Genomic DNA, 25357 nt, shown 5'->3' with positions numbered 1-25357 from the left:
CTTGAGGCCAGGGGCCAACAGCCAGAATGGGAAGCCTTGTAAAATGAAGCAGAAAAGAGGCAGGCTTGCAGTGTCAGGCAGAGACAAGCTTCCTACACCAGGCACCATCCAGTCAGACTCTTGAATCTAGATCTGCAAGATATACCTTAAAACAAACACAACCATGTAGTGCAGGTAAACACACATTCTCTGTATTTAAGTATTTGAAAACTAGACCTTTTTAAAAAGAAAAATATACTCCCTCTCCCAACAGTGAAACCGTCTATTTACCATCTTTCATTGAAAAAAAACAAACAAAACGACCTTGAGGTATAGCATATGTTGCTGGGAGAGCTGGTAACAGCTCTTGCTGGTCAAATGAAATTCAATACCCCAGCTAAAAGCTGTGATCCAGTAGTAATGACATGTAAGCAGGATCAGGAAGTCTTGGAGGAACAGGACTAGAGGGTTGCACTATAGTACTGCTTCAAACTTAATCTGACAACATACGCTACTTCCACATCTCCTTTTGGTATCAAGTTAGTCAGATCAGGATAGGGACCATTCAGCTCAGATGAAATGCTGTAAAGACCAAAAGGGTTAAACAGAAAGCAGACTTACACTTTGGTTGAACATGTCTGTCTCGTGCCGCAGCTGTGTATACTGACAAAGGTGCTGCCGAATCATCTCCACCCTTTCAACTTCTAGTCTCTCAAGCTCCTGAAGAGGAAAAAAAAAAAAAAAAAAAAAAATCAAGTCCACATTTTTCTTGGAAGCTGATCTGGAAGGCCCGTCCTCCCAAATGATGACATACAAAAGGTTGCCAGTCAGTGCAATACAGCCCCAGGGTCATGCTTGGGAACTGAATTCTGAGGTTCCCCCTGAATTGCAAAGAGTCAGCAAGCAACAGAAGTCACTTTGGCCTTAGCCAAAGGACAGAAAAGAAGTGTAAAACCTTGCATTGTACTGTTTTCAGGGATACCGCAAGCCAAGAGGGAATCTGTTTCCTGCAAGAAGCTTTGCATGTTTGTTGAAGTTAGATTTGGTGATTCCTTGGCGAACCAGGAGACTGTGTCAAGGTATGTGACTCAGAGGGCCTATCTTCTTTCTAACCAGACACCTGATAGCAGTATTATCTGTTCACTAGACGATGAGTTAGGACAAATCTCCACCTTGCCCAGCTGACAGCAAGAATCATAGAATACCCTGAGTTGGAAGGAACCTATAAGGATGGGTCCAACTCCTGGCACCACACAGGTCTACCCAAAAGTTTAGACCATGTGACTAAGTGTACAGTCCAAATGCTTCTTAAATTCAGACAGGCTTGGTGCAGTGACTACTTCACCGGGGAGCCTGTTGCAGTGTGTAGCCACCCTCTTGGTGAAGAACCTCTTCCTGATGTCTAGCCTAAACCTCCCCTGCCTCAGCTTGACACCATTCCCACCAGTCCTATCACTGGTTATTAAGGAGAAAAGATCGGCACCTGCCCCTCCACTCCTCCTTGTGAGGAAGTTGTAGACCACGATGAGGTCTCCCCTCAGCCTTCTCTTCTCCAGGCTGAACACGCCAAGTGACCTCAGTTGCTCCTCATACATCCCCTCCCCTCTAGGCCCTTCACCATCTTAGTCACCCTCCTCTGGACACTCTCCAACAGTTTTACATCCTTTCTGTACTGTGGTACCCAGAACTGCACACAGTACTCGAGGTGAGGCCGCACCAGCACAGAGCAGAGCGGGACAATCACTTCCCTCGACCGACTAGCGATGCTGTGCTTGATGCACCCCAGGATATGTTTGGCTCTGCTGGCTGCCAGGGCACACTGCTGGCTCATATTCAACTTGCTGTCAACCACAACCCCCAGATCCCTCTTGGTGGGGCTGCTCTCCAGCGTCTCGTCGCCCAGTCTGTATGTATAGCCAGGGTTGCCCTGTCTCTGGTGCAGGACCTAGCACTTGCTCTTGTAAGCCCAGCAATGCTTTAGTTGAAAAGACAGGTGATTTCTAACTTTCCTGTTGACTTTTTTTTCTGCCTCCCTCTGCTCTGAAGGACAGCTAGGACTAGGGAGGGCAGTATGCCTCCTGGATTCTTATACTGTTCTGTGTGTCAAAATCTGCATTTAGTCCTTTCCTTGGCCATCTGAGTGGGAGTAATAGAACCAGCATGCCACAGAAGTTTATCTGTAAGGATACAAACTGAAATGGGCTTAACACTCCCCTCTGATGTATTACTAGAAAGTTCTGCATCCACAGGGACATCAGTGGGGTAAATCTTTACACCAAAATTGCATTCAGAGAGCATTTCTGATGTCTGCTTTTTGGGCACCATGGTGAGTGCAACCTCAGCATATAGAAGCAGGCAGGCTGCTTCATTGCCTTCACTGTGCTTACTGCTATTTATTAGATGTCTTGTGGGAAACAAATCCCTGATTATAGCACGAAAATCTCAGATGGCTCACTATCTGCCTGGGGAATAAGAAGAGCAAAGAAGCTCATGGTATGCACAGGACTGAAAAACTGATCTATTGCTGTTGCTGGCTGACGTACTGAGCTTATGGAAAAAAGTGGGCCAGTTTGAACTCAGACTCCCTTACTTAGGGCACATGTATGTGGGACCAAGAAACAGAACCCCTTGTCCTAATGCTGATGAGCATGTGACACAAAGAATGTGCATTGTATGTGTCACACAAACTTCCTGAAAGAAGGCACACAAGGAAACACAAATCTTCAAACTCTGACTCTCTTGATTTTGTGTTGTATATGAACGGATCGGATGCAGATTGTTTTTGAATTTAGATCTTACATCGTTTATACTGAGACATATATTCAAATGTTTCTCAGCTTCCATTTCACAACAAACCAACCTACTGTGCAGGCTACAGACTATGACAAAAGCACTTGAGTTGTACTGATTCCCCTGAAACAAATATGCAACTTACATATGGCCACACCTCTGGCACTTATCAGTGAGAAAACACCAGTGCAGATAAGAGGAGGATCAGATCCCTTACATACGGGAACTGCCAACTTTTCCTCTCTTGTTCTGCTTTTGAGAATATATCTGCCTCCTGGATTTCCATGCCCCATCTGCCTTTATTTATTTAGTGCACATTAAATATTGTACTGACACACTTCTAAATGCTGAGCAATTGACTCTGCTTCTTATTAGGAGGAGTTTGAAGTTTTGTGTTTGTCCAGTGAGGAAAATACCCACAGAAGATATTTTTATTTCCCACTTTTGAAAGTAACTGGCTGTCATTCAGAAGGGCTCTAAGGAATGGCATGAGGGAGGAGCCCTAAAGCCAATGTATCCATATTTCAAGGAATACAGTACATCAAAGCTAGAAGAGCATCTTTGTGTGCTAGTGACTAACCCTGAAGGCATATGCCCTTAGGGTGAATACTGTGAGCTGTGTTAGCATCAGAGAATAAGAAAAGTAAGAAATTAAACGATATCTCTACTGAGCCAGCAATACTTGTGAAGAAACTTTGAAACCATAGAAACAAAAATTCATTAATTTATAAATGGATTCAGTGATTTAATGTGTGTCTTTCCATTTATTCCTTGCTCATTACTTCATCCTTCCTGCGGACAATTCCAGCATTCCTACCCATAAGCAGCTCTGAACTGGTTTAGTCTTCTGCAATGAAACAATTTATTCTCCCTTACCCAAATGACATGTTTTTCTTAGAACTGAGAACACAAGATACCACAGGAGATTTATCACCTAATTCTCACAATGCTATTCCCTGTAACTAGCTAAGTAATCAATGTTGCAAGTTATTAAAAGCTATTACAACTTTGCAATGCTATATAAACTTAAGATGCTACACAGAGTTACATACCAGAGTGGTGGTCACCATTTCCTCAAACCACTTGGACTGTGCTTGGTTATAAAGATCCACACAACGCATCAGATCATCTCCTGAAAAGTTCACGACAGCAGCACTTTAGTCCTCTCTAGCCAGTATTATGAAGCTTAAAAGAAAGTTGTAGTTCATGTATTGTATACAGATCAAAATGTTTTGAAGGTCAGTCCTGGCAGAGCTGAACACAATTGTTAGTTGGTATTTGTTAAGCACAATAAAAACAATTTGAACAAAACTTATGTAATTGATGTCTGTTTAAAGATCAGGTGATTGGGGTGAGAAACCATGAAGGAGAAAGAGAAGATTTTAAAATGAAAATATGAACACTAAGTAATATTTTATATAATGACCAGAACTATGAAAGATAGTTACTTCAGTTAAATTAAAGCCGGTAATAGAAAGTTATATATATAAAAAAAAAAATTAAAATGGGAAATCATAATATTGAGTTAGGGAGCTGCTGCAGGATAGCAACTCTGTAGTTCAGACTGCATTCTAAAACAGGTTTAAAACAGGAGAGAAGCATCAGGCTCAAGCTTTCTGAGATCAAGGGAAGCTTTTTTGCAGCAACCTCAACTGAGCTACACGCTCTCATATTCTTCTTCTGAAGATGCATAATTGCAGTCTGGCTCTGGCTTCCTCTCTTGTTCAGGTCAATAATCACACCTTATTGTGTTACTTGAAATTTTCTCCACTGTAGAGCTCTGCTCTGACAAAGAAGGTAAAGTGGGTGGCATGTTTGAGATTACCATTTTCTGACTAGTGTATTCTCTTTCTTCTTTAAATGAGGCTCAGTTATTCCTCCACTAATCGTTGTCTTGGTCCACAGTTCAAATTCATACAGTTCTTTTAGGAATAAAAAGATTTTTATACAGAAACCAGGGAAGAACTGAGCTTTAAGAACAGGACTACGTAGACCAGAAAAGTGTCAAAGAAGTAAATGCATCTGAAAATTTGAGCCTTATGGACTTAAAAGTTGGTGTGGCAACCAAAGTCTATAAAAACAAATGAACAAACCAGCCACATAGGATTCAGGGCTCGAAGTTTGGCAATACACTTATCTGCCCAGACAGGGGATGCCTAGGCTGACATGAAAACTGTGACCTAGCAGCTCCCACACTCCAGAAGATTCTCTAGGTATCAGACTCCAGATATTCTCCACCCACCTGCATGAATCTGAGTCACTATACAGCCAGAAACATGAAAGTCATAGAACATATGACATGGAAAAAGCAATATCACTTAATAAGTGGTGCAATTATAGAAAGGGTGTGGTTTGAAGTAGTATCTAGAAGTCTCTAGTCCTAGTGCAGCAGGTCTAATTTCAAAGCTAGATCATTAATGCTGCTGCTGCATACATGTACATCCCAAGCACCCCAGAAAGGCTGCTGGGTAGCAATAACTGCGGGGATAAGGCCAGTCCTCCCCCTTCCTTACACTGTTACACACTGTAACAGTGGCACGGTCTGGGAGAGTGATGGGGGAACTCAAGCCCAAACTCTTGGTTACTCCCTCCTTATGTTCATCTCTCCTTTGCTTGTTTGGTAAATAACTATTACAATTTCTGAAGACCCAAGTGAACAGAGTGGTTGTGAATTTGCAGAGAGACAGAAAAAGAACATTTATCAAGGAGTCTCCTGTTACTAACACAGCATTTGTTTCTCCTCAGATGGCTGCCTACACACACAGTTGAACTGCAAATGACTCTCATCAGTGTCCTCAGAACCCAGACAAGCCAAGAGAAGCCTTAGAGTCTTAAAACTGTTAAGGATCATTCTACCAAGAGATAGACCTATGAAAGGATGAACCACAGACGCCCTAGTTAAAACATATTTTTATCAAAGGCACGAACCGGGATGCACATGGATCCCATGAAAGTGATTTGACTCTATAAAACACATGCACAAATCACATCGAGTAGTTTCGTCTTCACTACAGTATAACACATGCTACAATATTCTCAGTATTCCTTAAATCATTTTAATCACTGAGTAACAGGAAAAATAGACATAAAGTTCACTTTCAATGAAAAAGGCAGTGTAATAGGCACCCACATGGCTGTGGGTGACTGTGACTTAGGGAATAACCAAGGAAGGAACTACAATTTAAGGAAGAAACATCCTCAGTTGAGCAAAAATCTGTTACTACCTTTGGTACGAACTTCAGACAAGTGAAAAAATCAAATGCTGTCCCCCAAACAACTGTAAATAGGATTGGTCATATGGGCCTTAATCTTGCCAGTACTTGTGGTGTATGCAATAGTTACCTGAAGAACTTCTACAGAGAAGAAAAATCTATGAAGATAGTAGCAAAGACTGAAAAGGCTTGTCCCATTAGAGAAACAAGAACCATGTGTAGACACCACTTGGAAGACAAACCTCCAGAACTTGAGCTGCATATGAATCAGAAAAGGCTAAGGTCCTTTCTGTGAGAGAACAGAGGCTGGTACCACCTAGTTCTCTTTCATTGCAGTCATAAATGGCACTGAGCCATGAAAAATTAACAGTAAGTTTAAAAGTTAAGATTATACTTAGCTTGAACTGTAAGCAGTGCTATGTTTCAGCCAGAAGTTCAGAAGAACTCAGGATACAGGGTGGGCCACACTACCTCCATATCCTGTACATGCTGTGTGGAGAGGAAGCCTGTAGTTTGCCTGCCCCTCTGAGAGCTCCTGGGGCTAAAAGTGCTTTGGTAAGGTATTTGAACATACCTGAAAGTGTGAATTTGCAGATCCACAATCACACCAAGAAAAGCCCCGAACTCCTTGCTTGCCATCTGGATCCCCAAGCTGATAAGAAGGTTCAGACTCCTCCTTGCTTGCTCCCTCTGGACCCACAAAACTTGCCTTCATGATTGCACACTAACTCAGCCTCAACAAGAGTGATGCAGAGCAATCTATCTTATCCCAGAACACCCCATAGTTTGCTTACGCTTCCTTGTGAATGGGCAACCATATGTTTATATCCCTGACTTGAGAGAGCCTAAACTACAGGTCTGCTGCATTCTGGACAAGCATCTGTCTGCTACCTGAATGGCAAGAGGTCCTCCTCTGGCAGATTTTCAACTGAACTAAATAGAACCTGAATAAGTTACAAGCATGTCAGGAAAACCCTAAGGGATTTAAAAACAGAGACCTCAGGTACAAGACAGGCATCTCGCTGTCTCAGCAACATCAACATCAAGCCACAATACAGATGTTTCTGTCTGAAATCTGAAGCATATATGCAGGTTAAATAAGTTTACTGGACCCTAATTGCATCTTAAAATCACTTCAGGCTACTACAAATTTCTTTGGATCTGACTTTTCAGGTTTTTGTTATCCTAGCACACCTTTAGAAAACAAGTATAATTCACTCTTCTTTTTGGCCAGTTACTGTAATCAGCCATCATTTTCTGATGTCTGACTTAGAAAAACCTGGCTTAGTTTTTTCTTTGAAGAGAATTCTTCTCTTTAGAGGATTTAAAACCAAACATATCTGTACCATGCTTCACATTGACTTCATAGCTGCAATCTTAAAAAAAAAAAAAAAAAAAAAGAATGCAGATGGACAGGCAGTTCTGTCCCAATTTTTCCTGCCACAAGCTTCTTGGTGGCTTTCCTGGTGCAGCACTTACCTCCTGATGGCTCACAGTCACAGGTACTCACCTGCCTGAGTGGACTTCCGCCTTGCCTTTTTAATTTCCTCTTCTGTCTTGTTGCTGAGCTTCACCTCCAGCTGCTGTGTTTTCGCTTCCAGATCCTTCTGTCTCTCTGTCAAGGCCTTCCGGGCCTTGGATTAATTACAGAAGATCACATGTTTTTACAGGAAAAGAGCTTCCAGCTGCTTTCAGACATCTATGACTTTTTCATACAAATGTGTCAGTAAAAAGTCAGGTTTCTAACCCAGTTTCAAGTACAAGGATTCAAGTTCCTAGGACACCATGTGGTGTTCAAAGAAGTGCCTTACTAGAATTTTTCACTGACCATCTGGACTCTCTATAGGTTTCTGCCTATCTGCCTTACTGTACAAAAAGCATCATCAGACAGTCATGTTCTTTAGTAACTTTCTCATTATTTCTGGAACAAAAGGGAGCTGTAGCTTCTTCCAACTTTGTTAACCAGTATCACCAAGATACTTCTTCCACTTACTTCTCTCCTTAGGATCTGACTTGTTGAAAGAATTTCAAGTACACTGTAGAATTTATTTTCAACTACCCTCTGGTTTCAATATATATTTATCAGAAACTTTAACAATAGGTAATCTTAGACTTATTTTAGAAAAACTAGTTCAGGTTCATGACTACAGCAGTTCATAACATAGAAATCAATAACACGAGACCTGTTTACAACTGATAATTTAAATTACCTTACTTTAAAGTTCTTCAGGCTTTTAAAACCTGATTTATCGGTATAATTACTGAAATTATACAGGCAAATTAGTGAAGTGTCTGAATTATAATTACCATATATGCATGCTGTCACCCCATTTGGTGAGGCTGCCTAAATATACTTAAAAATAAAATAACAATAATAATAAAAAAAAGCTTTGTCCAGACTGTTTCACTTGTTATAAAATAGGTCTTATTCTTTCTTCAGCATCTAAAACGAAATTTGGATAATTATATGTTGTTAGCACCATGGAGTTTTCCTGTAACTTACAATGCTTATGAGGTGTTACTTGAATTTTTCAATTCACTTACAGACAGTGTTCTTAGCTCAGTAGGTCGAAAGGTGGAGCTGCAGGAAAGTAATATGGTGGGAAGCTGTGTGCTTCAGGCAAAAAGCGTACACAGCTTTTTCTCTTTTTTTTTTCCCTCTCAAGACTTCTATTTCTGATTCATTCTTTTCAATATCCTACCAAGGATTGCGTTTCTATGCAGATGTGATGGTAAGTAACTAAGAATTTTACAGAAAAATGCATTCCGTGCATAAATACAGTCTAATAATCTTGTGTATCCTGCCACACTTCTGCCCCTGAGCAAACTTTCTCATGTGCACTCTGGTCCTTAATGGAAATCCAAACAACCTCCTGGATTAACAGAGAGAGACATTTTCCTCTCCAGGTCATACCCAACAGTATACTGGTTGAGGATACTGTAACAAACAGTCATACCATTTGGGGTAAGTGTCTTGGCAGCTGAGCCACAGTTATCTGTTTCCTACCAACTACCAAGAAGACAGAACTATTTGTAGACAAAACTTTCCATTAATCATGACCTCAGCTACTACTGGATGGTCATATTAAAATAGTCCCTGAAACCAGGGTGCTGTTGTTTGCTGTGAGGCACATAAAACTGGAACCAGGAGAAGGTTTGCAAATTACTGTGCCAGGTTTAAGGCTACCCTTCCTTGGCCATCTGCTTCTGGCCATTGTACAAGAGGATACTGAGCCATGTAAGCTTTTAGCCTGACCCTGTTCTAGCTGTTCTAGTGCAATGCCTTTAAGATTTTGTGGGCAATACATGTAACTTCTTGATGCACATGAGCCAAGAGTATTTTCATCAAATGTATTAGAAATATATTATCCCAAATTGGAAAGGAGATGATGCAAGAAAAAGTTACTTCGGCAGTAACACAACAGCACTGTCTGCAGCACCCACTTTCCCAAAACACCAAACTATGCTTGCAGCCCAACAAAGAATAAACAACTGCAGAAAGCAATCAGCAGAAATCTGTGGTTTCTCATAGTGAAATAGAAACTTTCCACTTGCAGTTGTTTTTCTGTCCCAGACAGCATTATCTTATAAACTTTCCAGTTTCTATTCCCACCTTTTCAACTGCTGCATAGCGGCTGGCCAGTTGCTTCCGTAAGTCTGCAATATGGTGGTCACACTTCTTCATGTCTTTCTTAAAGTTCTCTCTGAAGTTGAGCAGGGGTTTCTCTACCTCACTCTGAAGCTGACAAAGAAAACACAAGGAAGAAATTGTGGTAATGAGGAGCTGGGCAGTAATTCCTGGCTCTTCTGCTGAGAAGAGCTCAGGACAGAGTGAACAATACAAATGCTGCAGACACAGGCAGCGTTTTACTGCAACACTTCTTGTACCCAAGACAACTTGGAGTGATGCTACTGCAAACATCAGCTCCTCACAAGACACCTCTGCTAAGTGAATATTTACTGAAGGAAGCAGAAAGGTTGAAGTTTTGTCTTCCTCCGCTGTTAAATTGTATCTCTCTTCTTAGAGGTAAGATCAAACTTCAGACGATTATCACAGTACTGAGGTGCTCCAATTCTGACCTAACTGATGCAACTTACCTCCCAGAAAGTACACAAGTAAAACTTGCTAAACCTGACTGCAGTAAGGTTACTCAACACATTGAAGTTACACACCTGCATTTCTTGTACAGTTTAAACAGATGCATTAAAGATACATTTTATTTATTTATGCTAAATATAAGGGAGCCTAGCTGAACTCCTCTAAATAATGGCAAGAAATCACTGTGAAATGGACTCAGGAAGACTTCCTATGCGACTGCAATTACTTATCTCTTACAATCAGGACTTTATAGTAATACTCAACTCTGACAGAGTCTGTATTCCACTGCTCTTTGACTTCTTGGAAAGGGATAAAGATATTTCAGAAGCAACCCACTACTTTTTTCTATTGTCCCTTCAATGTAGATGCTGGGCTCTTTCAACACAAGTGAGTCTATAATCACCTCACATGTCCCACAGTGGAGCAATATTAAACAGTCCCCAAAACCAAGCATTTTTAGCCTTTCTGCAGTGCTATTTTAATGGAGAAGGAAACTTCCTTCATTCAAGCTCAGTAAAGCCTTTCAGTGGGGAGATTCTACAAAGACAGCCAAGACCTCACAGCACATCCTGGAGAAGTTAGTTAAGCTAGGCTTGATAACGCAGGTGGAGACCAGCACCAAGGTGATATAATATCACCTACAACTACATGAAGTTCAGCTGCAAAGGTAAGAGACAAATTATTCTTTGTAGGGCCAGGCAATGTCACAACAAACAATGGCCATAAATCGATCTTAGGAAGGTTGAGGTTGAATATCATTCAAGAAAAATATCACAAGAATGGTAGTGGGGCACTGGAACAGGCTGAACAGAGACGTTTTGAAATTTCTGTCCTTAGGGATATTCAAGACATCGCTAGACAAAGATGTAGCTGACTTGATCCACTGCGGGTGACAGGCCAGCTCTCACTGGGAAGCTGGACTAGAAAACTCTAAATGCTATTTTTATGACACTCTCCTCAGGATGACCCCAGACAAGCTTATAGAGATCTGTACAACCATGCTGAACCACAAAGTTGTGAGAGGCTCTCTCAGTATCGAGGTACAAACCTATAGCTGTGGCCAGAAGCATTTCCAGTGCTCAATGAAAATAAGAAATGGCACAGAGAGAAGTTCAGGATAGCTTCTGTGAACTCCAGAGGCAACGTATCACAATTGATAGAGATGCCTGTTTTCAAACAAGCTAAGCTCTCTGAAAGCCCTTCAGATTCCCCCATCAGTAAATGGATTAACCTGGGTAAACAACCCCAAGATGAGTCAATCATCCTCAGTAAGAGAGATGGCAGCTTGACTTGTCTGACCTAAGCAGGCATTTTTGTAAAGACCCTCATAAAACTGCCCAGAGCTAGAGACACCAAACAGGAGTACATTTCAGTGGTAGTTCTCCTTGCCCAACAAAAAGTAAAGACATTTGTTTATTTTATGCATTTTATAATGGGACTGGAAATTTTGAGATCCTTAAAAAAAATGGGAAATGCATGACCAAGAGGCTCAAAATGTGAACAAACCAGCTTTCTCCATTTTTGTGTGCAGGAAGTCACAGAGGCTTTTCAGTGATGGCTGTCAACTTCCTTCTAGCATCATTAATTGTCCTACTTGAACTTCCATCTTGCAAAGCCATAGCACAAGCTATCACACAGATTGACTGAGGCTTTTAGGTGTTGCATTATAGTTTACCATATTTATTCTTTTTTGTTAGAATATCTTGCTAAATGACTTTGTAATGCATGCAGTGGATGAAAACCAAACAAAAAAAAAAACATGAACTAGTTTCCTAAGATGACGAGAATTAAAGCATTACTGTATATAGACAAAACTGACATCTATCTATCACTAAATGGGTAAGATGCTACAAAGAACTTGAAATCTCAAAATGTTTGCTAAAAGAAGTTACCAGGTATAGGGCAGATACTGCACCACTATGGGAGAGACTTAAGCAGTAACATGCACACACCACCCAGGGTACACTTCTTCCCATTGGAAATAAATTCAGTAGGCCAACAGGGAGCAAAAAGTATTTCACAAATTACAACCTTGAAGTTGAAGTTTGAAGCAGAGCAGTGGATTACTAAGGTAGCAGCTGGTTGCCTGAGTAACATCTGCATAATCGCTTACAAACACTGCAGAGCTATAATTTTCCTCTAGAACATGGCTGTTGTGTTTAGATATCTGCATCTATATTGAACATGATCACCCACAGAGGTTAACATAATGTAACAGGATGCAAGAATATGTCACATGGTAGAAAAAAAAAACAGATGAAATACAGTAATTTGTAAAAGAAATCTCCCTGGGCATCATTTGAAAGAAGATCTAAAAATAACACTAAGTTTAAATTCTTGCCACACTTTTCAGAAACACTAATAACATGAAGAGGTCAGAATCCTGTTTTTCTTCCTTGCAGACAGATGCAATAGATTCTTGTGAGAAACCTTTTTTTTTTTTTTTTTTTTTTAAATTTCCCCCTCTACAGAAGTAATCTGTACAAGCTCTAGGAAATTTTACTTAAACAGGCTGGAACTTTGATAACTAATTGAATAACGTTTAGAATCGTTTTGTTTTTTTTTAATGAAAAACTCAGGCTAGAAGTGTTTTAGCTTACTTATCAGGTGGATTAAATGAGCTATGATTTTGGCAGAAAAAAATGGACAGTTTCAAAAAGCTCATTCACCAGCTTTTTAGTTCTTCAGAATTTGTACCATATGCATTAAGTATTTTCCCTACTAGAGATACGCACACTGAAGGGGACACTCATATCAATTACAGGGCAAATATTTTTGCAAAAGGAAGAACTAATAATTTACCTTAGAAGAAAATTTGAGATGAACCTCTGCTTCATCAGCGAGACTTTTCTTTAGCTGAGCCCAAGCCTCTCCCAGTGTGCTGAAAAAAGCCACAGTGCAACAATGATCAGTGTCGTGTTTTCTGCATATCCTCACAGCAAAATTAATCATACAGCTTCATATGACATACCAAAGCTTTGTAGCATATCATGCTCTGCAAAATCATGGAAAAGTGAAAGCAGAAATCTGAGAAGATAACTGATCTTTGTGACCAAGGAAGAATTGTATTTGGACTGTATGTGAAAGATCTCTGAAAACAGTGTTCATAATGATGATTTACAGAGATGCCAGTCTCTTTAAGCAAGATACTCCACTATCTTATCCTTCCCATAACAAGATTTCTTTTTTAATACTTAACATAGAAACATAGAATCATTAAGGTTGGAAAAGACCTAAGATCTTCACTAATGCAGTTTTTCCATTGCTTCTTCTGTTTTATATCTTAGATTTGATGAATTGGTTATATCACTTCTCTGTGGAGAAGTATTTGAAAACTATTGGGTCTCTCTCTCTACCTTCTTTATCCTTTAGACAAGTTATTTTCCAGACGATGGTCCTCTAGACCATCTCCAGCAGCCTAGATTCCTCTTAATGTGTCGTAACAAAAAATACATTGACTTCCAGCAGAGGTCTTCCAATCACTAAATTGGTAATAGAATATCTTCTATCAGATACTCTTTCTTTTGCATATCTCAGTACGATTGCTTTTTCAGACAACAGCATGAAGTTCTTGATGAATAAGCTTGTGATTCACTGTAACCAGATCCTTCTCCCACAAACTGTTATGTAACTGTATCTTCCACATTATGTGAAAGTATAAAAACTTGGTACTTTGTCCTTACTGAAATGCATCTCAATTTCTCTCAGTTAATTTCTCTAATTTTCCAAAATTACTCTGAACTGCAATCTTTTCTTTGAATTTTACATCATCCCTCATAGCTTTGTCTCATCATCTCTGATTTCAATAAACCCATTCTTTCTTCTATGATAGGTCATTAATGAAAATATGGAAAAAAGAATCTGGGCTTGGGACAAACCCTGTGGACTGTCACTCCACAGCTACTTTCTGTTTGTAAGTAGCGAATAGGATTTCATACCTAGTTTTGCACCTCAGCCTTTATTTAGCCCACATTTTAATTGCCTGCCTACAAGAATCTCTCGTTGTCAAAAGCTACAGTAAATTAAGAGCTATGATGCTGACTCCTTCTTCCACATGGCCTGTTATTCTGTCACTACAGGGACTTCGGTTGCTTTGGCACAGTTTCTTCTGTATCCACCCAAAATAACTGCTCATCATTTTGTTTTCCATTAAGTGCTTCTAAGTGCTAAGTCTAAGCCTAAGTGCTTGACTGCTTATTCAATCATTTTCTTGAGGTTATATAAAGCCAACTGATCTACAATCTCCCATCTCCTCTCTATCCCATAAACCTCTTTCCAGAGACAGTCATATTTGCCTCTTCTTGGTAGCCTAAAAAAATGTTTCATAAGCAATTTCAAATTAACCATCTGTAATCTCTGTCATTGCTCCTCTAAATTGAGTCAAGCATGGTGCCCACTGCAGCTGAACACTGAGAATGCTTCACTTACGTAAGTGCACCCAACTCTTCTCCTTCCCTAGTTAAACCCCAAGTCCCCTCCCATTGTCTATTTGTTACTGGCATTAGGTATTTGAGCTGCATGATGGTAGTTGATCTATTAAAATAAAGAAGGCATTTCAGCATCTAAGCATCTTCTGTATCTCTTAACCTACTACAATGAGTTAAATGTCTGTGGATTTTATTACTTTATGTGCCTATGCAACTGCACTATACTCACAGCAGCTTGGCCAGAATGACCACACCAACACAGATTAATGCTACTCCTCACCCTCATGTCCCATTCACAAAAGATGGTGGGTGCTATTACCACCAGAGGAGGGTAGAGGATCCTGGAATAGAGCCCGTATTTTAAGTTAATTCCATAGATGGCTGGACAGCAAAGGTAAAAAATGCTCTGTGGAGTATTACAGCAGCAGAAACTGTTATGTTCACAGAGCAGTTCATGAGGTCCCCTGACTCACAGCTTTTCAAGAATGAGAGGGAGACCCTGATGAATGTGTATTTTGAGAATGCTGGGTTTAAATCCCATGTTTCACTCCTTCAAGTCCTCTTGTTTGCTGGTATTCCTCCCTCACTTTACAAAACGGAAATTTTCCCCTTTCTGTGTCTCACCAATTCCCAGGATCTTCTCTTTCTGGACCTAACCAAGCACAGCACCAAGAGAAGAAATTCCAGGAGGACTTGTTTCCGTTCCCTCATCTTGCCACCCTTCCAGGTAAAGCACCACCAAGCAGTGTTCCTGGCTCCCTAAAGGGAGCTCGGAGCACTGCCAGGGGTGCTCTGTTCCTCACCCCCTTCAATTCCCTACTTTAACATTTTTAAACTTCAGTTCTCATTCCCTCTCTCTTTTCGTCTCCTGTCTCCTGCTTCTTCTTCCCCTTCTCCTGCTTTCTCAGGCCTTCCACCTCTCTCCTGTTGAGGGTAGTAGATAGTACACGGAGGATGTGGAAGAAAGCAGTGTTAGCTTTGTTAGGAGCCGGTTGACACCTGCCCCTAAAAGAGAAAGAACAGAAACCACGGTCAGTGCCATAGTCGGTGCTTTTTTGTCCTTGGCTATTGGAAGTAGAGCAAACAAGCCATGAAGCCTCACTCCTAGAAGAAACACACTGTGTCTGAACTAGGGTGAGCATAGTTATTTCTAGCCTTGGCTTTCAGTACTTAGAGGGCTTACATTGGAATAGACACAGCTAACTATTTTAATCCTTCAAGAGTACTATCTTTTTTTCATTATTACAAAAGAATTGCAATCCAGCCAAAGTGCATTGTCTTTTATCTATCTATAACTTCCAAAGTTATACTGTGGTTTGTTCTGCAGCCTTTGTTACTGAAAGAAGCACTGGTGCCAGAGAAACCCCACTGTATTTCTCACCAAGGCCTCTTTGATCCTTCCGTTTTCTGCAGTGAACATGCTTTCAGCAGTATATATATGTTTATATATTACATATATTCCTCCATATTCAAATTAATTTAGCATGTACACATGCTAATACCTAGAGGAACTACTGCTGGTTTAAACAAGGATAGCATTAAACACACCAGTGGAAATTCAAGGTTCTATATAGGTATTCCTAAAAATTTGCCATGAATATCTTCAGAAGAAAAATACTCCAAAGCAATTCTGTCTTCCCCAACACAAATGGGATGCTAAGCTAGATAAACCTCTACTGAATAAGAGAGTTCAGCAAAAATGCATGTTCCTGTGTGGGAGGAATGACTTATGTTAGAAATTCTCATCTTCTACAAAAGTCACAGAGACAAACTTACCCTTCTTCCTGAGCAGCCAAGGAATTCTGAGACAGTTTGGACAGATTTTTAGCATATTCCTCCTCAATCTTTATCCTACACAGAAAGAAAATACAAAGACAGCAGTAAGCAAGCATTAATACAGAAACTGCCACACATAATTTAAGGAAAATCTCTGCATTTCAAGGAATCTTGTAACAGGAATTTTCCTTGCAGTCTTCAGCACTAGTCTCAGGATCCCTCTCTCCCCCCTTTCATATGCTAAATATACAGCAGCAAGAGCAGATATATGCAGGACAGCATACATGATAAAAAGAGAAAAATCTACAGTTCTGGAGTGCAAATAACAAGGATAAAGTTTTTCCGTTGTATAACACGGACTGTCTGCAAAACTGGGCTCACTTGCAAAGCATGTGTTTCAGTGAGCTGCTAAACATGAGGTTACACATCACTGAAGCAAAGGTGAGGGAGCGCAGCTACACAAAAAAATTTATGTGAGCAATGCCACATCACTGATAATCAGGCTAGACTCAATCACTGGAGGCTGGTCTCCCACAAGAACAAAGATGTGACCTAGGGAGAGTAAGGATGAACAAATGTTTAGAAATTCACCAGCAGAAAGGATAGAGATCAACTCTACCTGATTAAAGAGAAGGAAACCAAGCAGACACATTACATCAAGTATTCAGCACATAAATGGCTACTCCATGTTTCCCATAATCCCTGAATCTTGGGTGCTGCACCTTCCCTAGAACACAGAATGTTTCATTCTCCCTGTTTCAGATGACAAAGCTGGTGAAGACGTGGCAGAGGCTTCTGCGTACTACGTGCACGATTGCAGCCCCTGCCCTTTAACTATCCCAACCGTAGCTGCATCAGGATCCTGGTCCTTCTCTGCATTCACTCAGCATCATCATTCCAGTAAGAGGAGCTGAGCTTGCCAGCAGTGGGGGTGACAAAGACAGTAGCTGTTGGCACATGACTGTTATGGGATTGGCTGCAGGGAGAAGATGAGAGTAGATGTTGAGTGAGGTAATGGGGGTAAATGCTTATTGCACAGCAAGGAGGGGAAGAACAGCCACTGGTTCAGAGGTGATGTGCACCTTGCTTGAAACCCAATTCAAGCTCCCTTGACATTTTTGCTGAGTCAAACATATGCAAGGTTCTCCTAAATAGTGAGAACTGCTTTGCTGATTTTCAAACAAGTTTGCTCTGTTTAGCATCTCTGACAGTGAGCAGTGTGACAACCAATCAGGAGCAGTTCTTGATTCTGTGCTGAGCTACAAATAGACAGAGGAAAAGGGAGACAGAAGGTTGGATATTTTTGGCATATCATTCTGCAGTAGCTAGTTGAACAAACACTGCTACACGTAATACATTCCAGACTAGAAGGGTCCCTCTGGCCAGCTAAGATGTGTCTGATATTCTGGGATGATGAAAATATGGTCTGAATGTCACCCCAAGATGCAGCTGGCTGAGGCCCAAGGTATTTACCTGCTCTCTGCAGCATTACAGCACAGCAGAACTACTGACCTCACCCAGCACACTGAGTCTTTTTCTCCACATCCTGTGAGAACAAAACCAACCAGCAGCTCAAGGCCAAATCTACAAGAACGTGACTCAGAAATTGCCTCTGTCACTCAGAGGTTCATGGTCTCTGTCCATGACTGACTGCCCAAATCTTGGTCAACATCCATGGGTCTTTGGTCTGGCTGAAGAACTAGCGTAACAAGTCAGGTCTGCCAGCAGCAACACACTAACCAAGTCTCAACACTGCTTGTCTCCCCTCACCCACATGACTATCTGCCAGTACTTTTCTCACATTCATTTAGAACACCTAACAAAAGAAAACATCCATTTAAAAAACAAACAAGCTAACTAAATCCACTAATTTTGCATCAAAACATACAATGGTTTAGGTCGTAAGGGACCCTGAAGATCATCAAGCTCCAAACCCAGCAACCACAGGCAGGGACACCTTCTACTACACCAGGTTGTTCGAAGCCCCATCCAACCTGGCCTTATATACTTCCAGGGAAGTGGCATCAACAGCTTCTCTGGGCAACCTGTTTCAGTGCCTTACCACCCTCATTGTAAAAAATTTCTTCCTAATATCTAATGTAAATCTCTACCCTCTTTTAGTTTAAAGCCATTGTTGTTGTCCTTTATCACTACACTCCCTGGTAAGCAGTCCTTCTCCAGCTTTCTTGTACTACCCTTTAGGTACTGAAAGAACCCCTATGCATGACCTTGTTTCCAAGCTGGTTGATCGCCAAGCCTGGTCCCAAGCTGCCCTGTTCCAGCCTGCAGCTCTCCCTCACCCCACCCCACCAATGCTGCTTCCTGCATCTGTTGTACCAACACCAATAAATACAGTTGCAATGTGCCAGAGGAAAGCTACAAGAGATGAAGGGCATCTACCTCCCTGCAAAAGTGGGCACTTTCTAAGAAATATTCCCTGTGGAGCCTGGAAGGGGCAACAGCCCATTACTAAGGGAAGCAAAAGCCTCCAGAAGTCCCATCAATCTCACTCTTGGGCAAACTGGGAAGCACCTTCTGAATCTCCAGGGAATTACTTAGTACTGACACATGAGCATGAGAAATCCTCAACAAGCACATAAACTACCTGCAGTGTAGATTATTTAATATTCTCCCAAGATGTATATTATTTAATATGCTCCCAAGCACAACCAACATTTCATTTATGGGAAAAAAAAAGGCTTAACTGTGTGACTAAACTGAATGAAGGACTGAAGTCTCAGGGCATAAACAAATTTGTCATTTGGCACTACTAAGAGGACAGGCTGCCTTGACAAGCAGGAAGGAACAAGTTGTTGGAGTCAATAGTTCTTCAAATTACAGTAAAAAGGCTACTGCTCAACAACCTCAGACAAAAGTGACCCTCAGCCTGGTGTCCCTTCACCTTTTGTAGCAAAAACACCTTGAGCAACTTAGCTTCAGCGGAAGATAAAAACAAGTCAAAAGTATACCTCAAAAAGGGAAAAAAATGCTTCCTGAACTTGGCCAAAATGCCTACCTTCGAAACACTGCATTGTGATTACTGTGAAACACCAACACAACAGATATACAGGGAGTCTTGAACACCGTGATCCTGTCTCTGGAAAGTCACAGAGTTGCTATGAATTATTCTAGCTTCACACAGAAAAAAAATGAAGTTTCTTGTTTCCACAAACTTATTCAAAAACTTCTACAATTTCACTCCTGTGTAGTCAGAAGAATCAGTTTCTAAGTGCAGTTTGATCCATATTGTCTTAACTTTATTAGTTCCAGTTGCACTTTTTTTTTTTTTTTTTTTAAGTACATCGTGTGCTCACACACACATTGTTGGAGTTCCAGACATTCTATTCTATAGTGGATGAAGAAAATCTAGAGAGCTACAAAGGGAGGCAAAGATGATCTGATGAGACTACCGTAAGAAAGAAACTAAATACATTATGACAACATGGAGAACACAAAGAAGAGGTGGTAAGAGGATACCTGACAGACATCTAAACAACTGTCATTTGTGTGAAGAAAGTGACTATGAGTCTTTTTACCCTATTTCTCAAGATTGTGAGGCAACAATGAAATTATTAGAAAACAGAATTTCTTTCTTGCATATAAATGCATTGCAAAAGTCTTTGGTATAAAACATTACCATGGTCAAAAACAAGACTCAAAATGATTGGACAAACAGTGGAAGATAGGTTTACAAATACCTAGTGAACAAGGCAGACCTGATGTAAACTCTGGCTGTGAAAATCCCCAAACTTTTTGGGGGATTCCACTCAGAAGTTGGAAGGACAAAGACTCTGATGTTCTTTTCCTGCTAACCAGTGAGTACATGCACAGAGTAACGTCTCTGGACTACGCAGACCATTATCAGACTCAGTACAGACATTATGCTTGTGTTTCTTTTCATGTGGCTAAATAATCTGCTATGTATTTTACACTTTCTAAACACACCTCAGCTCAAAAAGTGCAAGTGGACAAAAACAAATTTCATTATATATTTCTTTCTTCAGAGCACCTTTTCTCCAATTTTCCCTGTCCATTCCTATCATGATTCTGCTTGTTTTTTTTTTTTCTTCCATCTTCTAGCTTTGCAAGTCTATGTTCCTTTGACAGCTGATCCTTCCTTCTACCTGCTTCCACTGCTCACATTTTTTCCAGGGATTATACAGGCAACTGTCTTACAAAGACATTAGGAACCAAGCATGGATTCTGGGCACTCTGCACCTCCTATATCAGACTGTCTTTATTGCCTGTGCTATATTTTGTATAGCTGCCACACTATTACTAAAAAAAAAAACAAAAAAAAAAAAAAACACCTTTTTAAATTTTTTTTCCCTATTATTAAAAAAAAGCTGAGAGAAAGGAAGAAAAACCCCAAATGAAACCAACTATCTACAGGTTCTGCCCAATCAGACTGACCCACAAAATCCAATGTGGATGTGTTTCTTGGCTTGTTCATTGCTTCCACCACTATTTACATCAGCACAGCCATGCTGTGACTGCAGCAGTAGAGCAGGAAGACCATACCAGCTCAGCAGTAAGCACCAGTGGAGAATCAGTAGCTGAGGACAGCAGCCCCTTCAACTGGTGTAACTGCCTCCAAGACTAATGTGCTCTGCCCTTCTCTTGGGATTCAGCACCATTTCTTCCCTGTGGGCTGTTCTTGCGTTCTGAGAGTCATCCACAGATGATTTATACTAGCCTAGACACATGACAAGCTATTTCAAATGTCAGTGACATTACTTGTAACTAATGATGTCATATTATCTCCAGTACCTGGCAGAACTGTGCATCTATCAACTACTTGTTTGGTGCTGAGTGCATTTATGTCAGCAGAGCAATGGACCATTAATACCATTCTGGCATTTTCTGTTAGTAACATCTAACGTTATGATTCTGGGTTCACTCTAAATATCTGTATATGTAATTTAGCTCCACAACAAGCTTGAATTCCAAGTGATGTTTTCTTTACATCTTCTAGAAAACTGCGTCTATGCTCCACTGTCAACAAATTGGCAGAATTGTTTGGGTTGGAAGGAACCTTAAAGATGACATAGTTCCAATCCCTCTGCCCTGGACAGGGACACCTTCCACTAGGCCAGGTTGATCAAAGTCCCATCCAGCCTGGCCTTGAGCACTTCCAGGGATGGCACATCCACAGCTTCTCTGGGCAACCTGTTCCAGTGCCTCACCACCCTCATAGCAAAAATTTCTTCCTAACGTCTAAACTCAATCTTTCCTCTTACAGTTTAAGGCCATTGCCCCTTCTCCTATCACTACTCTCCCTGACAGAGTCCCTCCCCAGCTTTCTTGTAGGTCTCCCTGAAGCCATTTCTTTTCCAGGCTAAACAGCTCAAACTCCCTCAGCGTCTCTTCACAGGAGAGGTTATCTGGCTTCCTCCTGATCTTCATGGCCTTCCTCTAGACTTGATCCAACACCTTCATGTTCTTATGTTGGGAGCCCCAGAGCTGAATGCAGCACGCCAGGTAGGGTCTTACAATAGCAGACTAGAGGGGCAAAATCATCTCCCTTGACCTGCTGGCCATGCTGCTTTTTATGCAGCCCAAAACATAGCTGACTTTCTGGGCTGCAAGAACACGTTGCCAGCTCACGTTGAGCTTCTCATCCACCAACACCCCCAGATCCTTCTCCTCAGGGCTGCTCTCAGTCCATTCTCCGCCCAGCCTGTATTTGTGCTTGGAATTGCCCCAACCCAGGTGCCGGATCTTGCACTTGGCCTTGTTGAACTGCATGAAGTTAGTGTAGGCCCAACTCTCAATCTTGTCCAGGTCCTTCTGGAGGGCAACCCTTCTCTCTAGGATGTTAACTGTACCACACAGATTGGTGTCATTGGTAAACATGCTGAGGGTGCACTTAATCATGTTGGTTATGTCACCTACAAAGATGCTAAACGGTGTCCAGTACTGACCCCCGAGGAACACCACTCATCACTGGTGCTTCTCTATTTTTTAGACAAAATATTTTATTTCTAAATACCACCTCTACTCCCTCTACTCTGTTTTTCCCATATCCTGGTTTTCTCTCAACTCTGTAGCTTTAATTTTCTTGTTTCCTTCCATCTAAATGGAAGGACTATATGCAGTATGACTGAGACAGCTGAGACACAAGTGAGGGCTGGGGAAGACCACAGAGTGTTAACAGAACCACAGAATCACCTAGGTTGGAAGAGATCTTCAAGATCACAGAGTCCAACCTCTGACCTAACACTAACAAGTCCTCCACTAAACCGTATCACTAAGCACTACATCTAAACGTCTTTTAAAGACCTCCAGGGATGGTGACTCAACCACTTCCCTGGGCAGCCCATTCCAATGCCTAACAACCCTTTCGGTAAAGAAGTTTTTCCTAATATACAACCTAAACCTCCCCTGGCACAACTTTAGCCCATTTCTCCTCATCCTATCACCAGGCACATGGGAGAACAGACCAACCCCCACCTCACTACAGCCTCCTTAAAAGGTACCTATAGAGAGTGATAAGGTCGCCCGTGAGCCTCCTATTCTTCAGGCTGAACAACCCCCCAGCTCCCTCGGCCGCTCCTCATATGACTTGTTCTCCAGACCTTTCACCAGCTTTGTTGCCCTTCTCTGGACTCACCTGAGCACACTGCTGGGTCATATTCAGCCGACTATCGACCAATCCTCCCAGGTCCTTCTCTGCCAGGCATCTTTCTAACCACTCATCTCCCAGCCTGTAGCTCTGCTTGGGGTTGTTGTGTCCCAAGTGCAGGACCTGGCACTTGGACTTGTTGAACTTCTTACAATTGGCCTCAGCCCATAAATTTGTTGATAGATATTAGAGAAGCATTTTATGTGCTTTATGAATCGGTAGCACAACTTTTACAGTTTTACCAGTTTAAGCTCTGTGATTGATGTATATAAAGAATATCCACATTATGAAAAAAATATTGCCAGAAATAGTCACTTTGATGACAAAGTGCTAATTACCTTTCTCGAACGAACTCTGCCATTTCTTTCTGTGTTTGTTTGCCTTTAAGTTGTTTTTGGAGAAGAATTTCAAATCCCGACACTGTATTGTTCCCTTGTGAATCCTTCTTATCAGCCTGGAAGGAAAAAGGAAGTTCAAACAAAAGATAAGGGGATCAAAAGCACAGACACACACTTCCCAGTAGCAGTGTGATTTCTCTCTGAGGAGTATGAGCACGCAGCAGTGGTGTCTGAAGAGCCTTTTGCAGAGAGGACCTTCTGTGACAAAAATTCTCATCTGAACACCCCAGTCCCTCTCAGAGGAATATTCCGATACTTTCCCCTTCCCTCTCCTCTTATTTCCCCTTAAAAAAAAAAGGTTTTTAAAGCTGTTGTGGCCGAAGCACAGTGCCTTCCCTTCTGCCCATGGCCTTTCATACCTGTTAACTCTCCTGGGCTGGCTCTGGCAAGTATAAGCCCTGACAACTCAACATCCTGCAAATTAAAAATGGGTTCTGAAGCCAGTACAAGGGAACTGACACGGAAAAGGGGAGGATTCTGCTGCCCAATTCAGGGGTAATGCAGTCTTAAGTTACCTATAATAGACTGTAAAATTCTATGCCAATTTGCACTCAAAACACAAAAAAACAACACTGAGTCTGCACAGGTTTGCTGTAAAGCAAGGCAAAACATTAACTTGTTCAATAGCTTACCACAGTCCATCCCATCTTTCACCGTTTTTTTTTTTTTTCCCATACATGGCCCTTTTAATTCCTTGCTCCACCAACTTCAGCACTGCTGCAAGGACTAACTGTCTCCTATCTCTGTTTTTCCATATTTCAGAATTTCATTTCCACCCTCTTCTAACAGACCCCTAGAACACTTCTGCGAGGATTACATTTTTTGCTCCAATACATTTGGGCACTGTATATTTGCACCAAGAAAAAAGCCACATTAATCAAAGTGTGAGACTTTAGGATGTATGGCCACAACAACAGGCACTGGGCAACAGGGTGTTACAAGCCTGAGACTGGAAGAGTGGAGTAGACTGAAGGAAGGCAGTCATGGCCAGATCATGAATCACAAGGCTGATTGAAAAGAAAGACTTGGGAGCAGATCTGTGGGAGGATAAAGAAGAAAGACAACTTTCACTCAAGTTCCACTGAGGGCAGGATTTGAACTAAACAAAGCAAAGATGCAGTTATCAAACTTAAATGGAAAGAACCAAGCAGGGTGGTGTCTTCTGAAAGACACACAAAAAATAAGCCTATAAGCCATTTCTAATTTTGTTGCTTATTGGGATCAGAAGACTGGAAGAAACTGAAGAAGCACTTAATGATTTGGTTACGTGACCATTTGTAAAGCATGTTAGTGTATTTTGGCAAGTTATTGCCGTTAGTCATAATCTGCTGTGCATGCCTCACACAACACTGAGCACTTACAAGGGGAATGTTGCTGCAGTTGTAACTACACTGTTTTAAAATTGAAACTGATTTTTTTAAACAATGGAAACACTACAGTAACTGACAACTGAAAACACATGCAAAATTCATACAAAAGTTCATGAACTGGCTCTTACCTAACATGGGGGCAGCTTCTACTCTCTTCTCACAGAGGCCAGCCCTGCAGTCCCCCCCCACTACCAAAACCTTGGCACATAAACCCAACACATCTTATCCTTTAAAAAAATAATTTATCATCTGCCTCCACAACATCCTGTTAGAGGGAGCTTCAAAATTTTGCATAAAATTTGTAAATGGGATACCTCTAGCCTCCATGTGCATTCATAGCTGTTGTGCTCTGAAAACAATGAAATAATATTCCCTGTCTGTCATACCCCCCCCCGCTGCGCAGCAATTTTGGCTGAGGTATTTTGAGATGTGTAGGTTTGTCGTACATACTACCCATTTCCTGACCAAAATTATCTCCTGACAGCCCATGCTGCCTTTCTGGACACTCTTCAAATAACTGTCCACATGGCTGAGTCTGGTTAGATGGCTTCTATGTGATCTTCACTGGCTTCTTCAATCTCCTTTGCACTGCCCTAGCACGCTGCAGTTCAGCCCAAATTCTCCTTCACGTTGTACCACAAATCAAGCTATTTGTTCCACTTTTTCTGAAGCTCAAGAATG

At 41.3% G+C, this 25357-nt stretch overlaps 1 protein-coding gene across 5 annotated transcripts in view; it reads right to left on the bottom strand.

Annotated features, from left to right (window-relative positions):
* The window catches only part of GAS7 (growth arrest specific 7), a 108240-nt gene that overhangs the window by 8117 nt on the left and 74766 nt on the right, over window positions 1–25357 (bottom strand). For 4 of the 5 annotated variants that reach the window (XM_084298600.1, XM_084298603.1, XM_084298601.1 and 1 more), the window contains 7 exons: window positions 23247–23362; window positions 16284–16358; window positions 12883–12961; window positions 9595–9723; window positions 7492–7615; window positions 3822–3901; window positions 601–699 (listed from right to left, as the gene is read on the bottom strand). In XM_084298600.1, coding sequence (XP_084154726.1) covers window positions 601–699; window positions 3822–3901; window positions 7492–7615; window positions 9595–9723; window positions 12883–12961; window positions 16284–16358; window positions 23247–23362 — 702 coding nt within the window. The remainder of the gene's footprint in view (window positions 1–600; window positions 700–3821; window positions 3902–7491; window positions 7616–9594; window positions 9724–12882; window positions 12962–16283; window positions 16359–23246; window positions 23363–25357) is intronic. The other variant, XM_084298602.1, reaches the window with a different exon arrangement.

This window comes from Netta rufina (genome assembly GCF_964035555.1).
Source record: "Netta rufina genome assembly, chromosome: 19".
In the NCBI taxonomy this organism is placed as follows: Eukaryota; Metazoa; Chordata; class Aves; order Anseriformes; family Anatidae; genus Netta; species Netta rufina.
This window is presented reverse-complemented; position numbering and strand designations above follow the sequence as displayed.